Consider the following 7,500-nt stretch of genomic DNA (forward strand, 5'->3'; position numbering starts at 1 on the left):
AATATGGGACACATTTCATACAGCATATCAGCAAAAATCCTTTATCTGGTTTCTTACCTTTTTTTCATTACCAAAAAACACTTTTATGTCTGAATAGACATGAAAGGGACATTGGTAAGGGAGATCTAAAGAATTTGTTAGTCTTTAATGCATTCTGTTAAAACATTTCCTTTATACCGTGTTTATTCCTGGAGGTACATTCGAAATAGGTTGGCCAGGGCACCAGTCACCCGTTGAGATACTACCGTTAAAGAGTTATGGGTTACTTTGACTGGCCAGACAGTACTACATCAGCTCCTTCCCTCTGGTTACGGTTCATTATTCCTTTGCCTATAGAGCGAATAGTCTGGCCTATTCTTTACAGATTCTCCTTTGTCTTCATACACTTGACACTGGGATTACCAAACAAGTCTTCTTTACACAAGGGGTTAACTACTGCACTGTAATTGTTCATTGGCTACTTTCCTCTCGATAAGGGTAGAAGAGACTCTCTAGCTATGGTAAGCAGCTCTTCTAGGAGAAGGACACTCCGAAATCAAACCATTGTTCTCTAGTCTTGGGAAGTGCCATAGCCTCTGTACCATAGTCTTCCACTGTCTTGGGTTAGAGTACTCTTGCTTGGAGGCATACTCGGGCACACTATTCTATCTAATTTCTCTTCCTCTTGTTTTGTTAAAGTTTTTATAGTTTATATAGGAAATAAAGTATTTTATTTTATTTGTCCTTGTTTCCTATCCTCACTGGGCTATTTTTCCTGTTGGGGCCCCTTGGCTTATAGCATCCTGCTTTTCCAAATAGGGTTGTAGCTTAGCAAGAAATAATAATAATAATAAAAAGCGTTGGCAGCCATTTTGATTTTCATTTCTTATTCCAACATTGTCTTTCTATGGATTATCATGTCAACTCCATTTATTCCTTTTTAATTAACAAACAGTTTATGGAAAATTTTATCTCTAGAGAGAGAGAGAGAGAGAGAGAGAGAGAGAGAGAGAGAGAGAGAGAGAGAGAGAGAGAGAAGGCAATTTTGTAATTTACTAGGTTGAAATACGAAGTGTCCTGAAACTTCTTAACATATTGGACCATCTAACATCATTAAGGTACGCGTAAATTTCCAAGAAAAAATATGGTTTATTGAATAAATGGCCCATCGTAGCAAGTAGTTTCTGGAAGTTATGATATATAAACAATAATGGGCATAAAGGAAATATGATACATACATACATACATACATACATATATATATATATATATATATATATATATATATATATATATGTGTGTGTGTGTGTGTGTATATATATACATATATATATATATATATATATATATATATGTGTGTGTGTGTATTTATATAGATTTATATATATATATATATATATATATATATATATATATATACATATATATATATATATATATATACATATGTACATATATATATATATATATATATATATATATATATGTTGATATGTATACATATATATGCATACGTACATATATATATATATATATATATATATATATATATATATATAGAGAGAGAGAGAGAGAGAGAGAGAGAGAGAGAGAGAGAGAGAGAGAGAGAGAGAGAGAGAGAGAGAGAGAGAAAGAGAGTTATCCTATTTTAGATTATTCTCCTAATAAAACTGTGACCTATTCATTAACCATCTTCTCTTCATCTATTACCTTCATACGTAAATGACTCCAGATCAACTTTACCGTTCTTTTATAAGCTTTTTAGAGATCAAATGTTGGGTTTCCTTATTCCAACTTCAAGACTGCATTAGAAATGAATTTACTTAAACTATAAAGGTAATAAAAAGCATTTTTTCTTCATTTCACCGTTGTGTACACTGATTTACTTGTTTAATTGTCGTTGGACACACTCAAGGCCTTTTCTGCAGACAAGGCGGTGTCTATCTAGATTCTAGACCATTCCAAAACTGTCGTTCCAAGGTCAGTGAGGCTTTATGTGTGTTCACAAACAATCAGACGATTCTTTAACAAGACTTTAGTTTACGGCAGATGACACTCGCTAGTACGGCACCTCGCGATATTATTATTATTATTATTATTATTATTATTATTATTAGTACTTGTTAAGTTAAAACCCTAGTTGGAAAAGCAGGATGCTATCAGCCCGAGGAGTCCAACAGGAAAAAATAGCTCTGTGAGGAAAGAAATAAGTTGATAAATAATTTAAGGGAGAAGTAATGGGCAGTTATATTATTTTAAGAACAGTAAGAACAGTAAAATAAATCTTTCATATATATATATATATATATATATATATATATATATATATATATATATATATATATATATATATATATATATATATATATATAAATATAAACTGTATGTTTCTCTGTAACCGGTCATGCCACTCTGGTTTGATTTATAGAGGAAATTTGAAAAATCTCATTGTATGAAAAATAGGTTCCTAACACTCATATATAAAAATATTTAGGAGAAATTGTCTATCTTTCCCTGTTTATTCTTATTTCCGAGAAACATTTCTAACGTAAATCCATCATTTAAAGTAGGGTGGAACAACTACCATCTCTCTGTTCTTTTTTTTTACTTTCCTCTTTTTTCTAAAGATAAAGGTTCCAAATTCATCCTGCTTTTTCGATGGCCGTGTTGATACTAATGAAAAGGGTTGTGGTGGCCGATGTGGTAACGTCCCTGACTGGTGAACGCCAGACTGAGGTTTGAGTCCCGCTCAAACTAGTTAGTTTCTTTGGTCGCTGAAACCTCACCATCCTTACGAGCTAAGGGTGGGGGGTTTGGGGGGAGCCTCTAGGTCTATCTGCCGGGTCATCAGCATCCACTGCCTGGCCCTCCTTGGTCCTAGCTTGGGTGGAGAGGGGGCTTGGGCGCTGACCATATGTATATATGGTCAGTCTCTATGTCATTGTCTTACTTGATAGGGCAATGTCACTGTCCCTTGCCTCTGCCATTCATGAGTGGCATTTAAACCTTTAAAAGGGATACGGGCCATTATGGAGGGAAGTCGTGACATTGATTACCTAGCATTTTAATGGTTTTAATGGTAGCACATGAATGGCATAGACAAGGTGCAGTTATAATGACATAGAGACTGACCATATATACATAATTTCAGCGCCCAAGCACCCTCTCCGCCCAAGATAGGATCAGGGAGGGTCAGGCTATGCTGATAACTCAGCAGGAGGTAGACGTTCAGGCTCCCCAAAAACCCTATCCTTATCTCGCAAGTATAGTGAGGTTACAAACAACACAAGAAACTATCGAGCTTGAGCGGGTCTCGAACCCCAGTTCAGCAAATCGCCAGATAAGGACGGTTCCATTAGGTTACCACAACCCTGTTAACAGGATCCACTATCCCAAGGATTCTGGATCTTGAGATTCAAATTGCCAAATGGGAACAGGGCAACAAGCCCATGCAGAAAGAAAAATATATTGCTTAGAAGTAAATACTGTAATAAAAAACGTTAGGTTGAAAATTTTCCTTACAAAATTTGTTTAAGAAAACATAGTAGATTGTGATGAAGCCATTGTTCTTTACTGCATAACAGTACTTATGATTACTTTAGGTAAATAAAATTGCTTTCATTACTATACAGATTTATTTTCTACATAAAAGACCACCGAATACTCTCAAGAGAATCAATCCGTACTAACACGATGACGCCTTAACCTAACGCATATAAAAAATCATAAAAAAATATTAAACAGAAATATTTCAACTTTGCATCTTTCTTTTACAGAGGATGAATGTAATTTTCTTGATTAACCTTACACCTATAAAAAAAAATTATATCTAATTATTGAACAAAAGCAATTCAACTTTCAATCTTTCGTCTACAGTAGATGAATGTAATTTTCTTTATTAACCTTTCGCCTGTAAAAATTATATAGAAATATTAAACAAAAATATTTCAACCTTAAAGCTTTCGTTTACAGAGGATGAATATAATTTTCTTGATTAACCTAACGCCTATAAAAGTTATGTAAAAATATTAAACAAAAATATTTCATCTTTGACGCTTTGGTTTACATAAGATGAATGTAATTTTCTTGATTAACCTAACGCCTATAAAAGTTATGTAAAAATATTAAACAAAAATATTTCATCTTTGACACTTTGGTTTACATAGGATGAATGTAATTTTCTTGATTAACTTTACGCCTTTAGAAATTATGTAAAAATATTTCATCTTTGAAGCTTTCGTTTACATAGGATGAATGTAATTTGCTTGATGTCACTAAGAATGTCTTAAATGGTAATAAAGACCTCATTCCATTTCCAGGCAAATGCAGCCTTGTTACTTCTAAGTTCCGAGTCATTTTCCACGACAGAAAGGAGGAAGATGGCGAAGGTGTTCGTTGCATTTGTAGCAGGTTTGGTGCTGTTTTTTGTGACATCTCCTTCCTTTGCCCGACGTAGAGGAAGGCCTTCTAGTGCCTCGGGTCCTAAAAGTACAGAACCTTCTGCTTGGCATAACGGTAAGGCTTCGCGAGTCGTGGTTGTTTTGAAAGACATCTGTAGTTAGAGCAGTAAGGTGTATTTAGACATTTTGATTATGATATTGTAATATTAAATAGAATACCAAAGACATTAAGTGATATAATAGCTAGTTTATTGGTCTATTCCTTTTGCTTGGCATGACGGTAAGGCTTCGTGAGTCATGGTTGTTTTGAAAGACATCTGTAGTAAGAGTAGTAAGGCGTATTTAGAAATTTTCATTATGATATTGTAATCTTAATGAATACTAAAGACATTGAGTGATATAATATCTAGTTTATTGGTTTATATATTTAGTATTTTCTGTATATCTTACTAAAGTTTTCACAGAGAAAAAGATCAAAGACATAATCTAGGTGTCTATTATTTCCATATCAATTATTTTATTCATATAAACATAAGAAATAATGAAGAAAAGTTTTAAAAGTTAGAAGATTAAAAACTGATGTGCACTATATCTCCGTAGTCAGACTTTATTTCAGTGAAGTTGTAGAAAGATTTTCTTATAAGAAATTCAGATATTTTTCCAGTTACAAGTAATAACACGGATACCCTGGATGAGTTCGACCAACTAGACAGCCTATTATTTGAGCTCCAGCCATTTGGGGTTAAGGACAGCCAAAAGCGCCAAGGAACTCTACCTGAGATCGCACAGTGCTTCCCTCAGGTGTGCCCATACGTGCCCCCTCCACAACCATGCCCTATACCACCCTTTCCTCAACCAGTGCCTCCACCACCCACACCCCCTCCAGTTGTTCCATGCCCAGTTCTCCCTCCAATACCTTGCCCGGAATGTGGCACCGTCACCTGTCCTCCTGGTCCTACAGGACCTCCTGGATTACCTGGCCCTCCGTGCTTGGGGCAACCTGGTCTCCCAGGTCCACCTGGGAGAAGTATTCCTGGTCCTCCGGGTCCCCGGGGCCCTCCATGTTACTGTGAATCAGGAGGCGGAGGAGGCGAATGCTGTCCAGATCAAGATAATATGATCCAGACAATTATCAATCTCGTCATCAGCGGTGGAGGTGGTGGATGCTGCGATCAGGATTGCCCAGTAAGCATTTTCTATTATTGATTTAGTTTTAATCAAATGGCCATATCCCACAGACTGTTTGCATTTTATTTCCAAAGGCCGGGCTGATGGGCTTTACCTCCTTGTGAAAGGCCTGTGTGGAATAAACAATAGCTGTAGAATACAGACAGAATTATACTGTGACACAAATTATTGTAGTATTTAAAACTGTGATAAAAAATCTACGAACGACATAATTTGTTGGATTGATATGCACAATTACACACACATGCATATATATATATATATATATATATATATATATATATATATATATATATATACAGTAGAGTGAATTATAGGGTAAATATAAAGATTTACATATTCAGTAATATGCTTGTGTTTTTATGACATATTGTCTTATTGTGTGTGTCCAACTAACCTGAAGTTTCTCCTACCTGTTAAGACTAAATCCTTAGTTTATTGTTAGCATGTTCCATTTTGTATATGGAATGGAGACGTAATGCAAATTCTTTTCTGCCAGTAATGAATATGATGGGAAAACCTCCTCGGGAAAAGAAACACTTACACAACAAACAGCTTAGGCACAAACCATAGCAGATACCGAGATCATGATTGTTAATGGTAAAGTGAGCAAATACACCGTAAACATTTTCGGTCAACTTGTATATAACACTTGATTACATTTACTCTACCTTTTGAGGAGGTAAAGCCCATCAATCATGCCTTATTTTTACTTACTTAAAAGAAGCCCTCAGGGCAGGTTCATCAAGTTGGATAAAAAGGCTAAAGGCTATAAACTCCTTATACACCCGGACGAAATAAAATATCATGATATGTTAATAATAATTATAACAAGAATCCAGCATATCATTTCTATCTGTTATTAACAAATATAACAGGTTACGGAAAAGGTAGAGTAAGCGACGCCAGAGAGACTAGAAAAGGGGGTTACTGGAGGGATAGGAGGAGTGTCAAGACCTAGGAGGATTAATTTTTCCTCCAGGTCAAGACAGATGAAGGGAAGGAGTGGGGAGGGACGGGGGAGTGTAGGTATTCGAATAGCTTCATTTACTTACCCGATTCACTTGTCTTGGACTTTATTAGGACAGGAGTAAGAACCCTCATTAACGAGATTTGTCAAATCATTACAGTATTAAAAATTAGGGGAGGTCTATAGAGTACTGTGTCTAAGTACCATAATGATTCTGATTAAGTAAATAGTATGGCAGATATTAAAGAAAAACCGTGCTATTTTTTGCCAGAAAGGCATGGTAGTAATATAATCATTACCATCAATACTCATATTGTAAATGTATAAGCTTGAAGACGTGAAGATTGATTTTTATTAGCAGAATAAATCATATGTTCAGCAGATGATTTTCAACAATGAAATGTAAATTCTCAAAGAGACGGATATTTCGCTTCATACGTGTTTTCTTCCTTTATATCTTTGGGTATATTTATGCATGTGTGCGTTGTATCATAGGGGATGGGCAAGAAACTAGTTCCATACCAAATAAATGAAAGTATTCAAAATATAAAAGTTGAAGTTTGTATGCTAAATTATAATTTAAAGATAATTCGTTTAAAACTATCATCAAAATGTATCAACTCGAATTGATAGAGAGAGCTAATAGAATGTTCAATTAATCTATTTTCCTTCAAAATTACAATAAATGTCTTTACGCAGGAATCCGTTCCGGAAGAATGCCCTTGGGACATCTCAATCTTGATTTCAAAGTATCTGCTCGTGAGGAAAAGAATTGATCTTATTGGAAAACTGGACACCAGAGTTGATGTGCTTGTTTCAGCAATATATCGAATGAGAGTTGCGATTGAAAGAGGTAAGTTGATATTGTCAACTTGAAGTTCTAGGGTATAGGCTATCTTTATAGAAATTGAGTATCAAAGTCCTTATTGGAATTTAAAGAAATGCCTCATCTTGAATTGATAA

At 35.0% G+C, this 7,500-nt stretch overlaps 1 protein-coding gene across 1 annotated transcript in view; it reads left to right on the forward strand.

Moving 5' to 3' along the window:
* Window positions 1-7,500, forward strand: part of LOC137657165 (collagen alpha-3(IX) chain-like) — a 10,642-nt gene that overhangs the window by 1,932 nt on the left and 1,210 nt on the right. The window contains exons 2-4 of the mRNA XM_068391510.1: window positions 4,299-4,494; window positions 5,044-5,564; window positions 7,237-7,390. Of these exons, the coding sequence (XP_068247611.1) occupies window positions 4,359-4,494; window positions 5,044-5,564; window positions 7,237-7,390 (811 nt within the window). The 5' untranslated portion in view covers window positions 4,299-4,358. The remainder of the gene's footprint in view (window positions 1-4,298; window positions 4,495-5,043; window positions 5,565-7,236; window positions 7,391-7,500) is intronic.

The sequence above is a fragment of the Palaemon carinicauda genome, chromosome 18 (genome assembly GCF_036898095.1).
Source record: "Palaemon carinicauda isolate YSFRI2023 chromosome 18, ASM3689809v2, whole genome shotgun sequence".
Classification (NCBI taxonomy): Eukaryota; Metazoa; Arthropoda; class Malacostraca; order Decapoda; family Palaemonidae; genus Palaemon; species Palaemon carinicauda.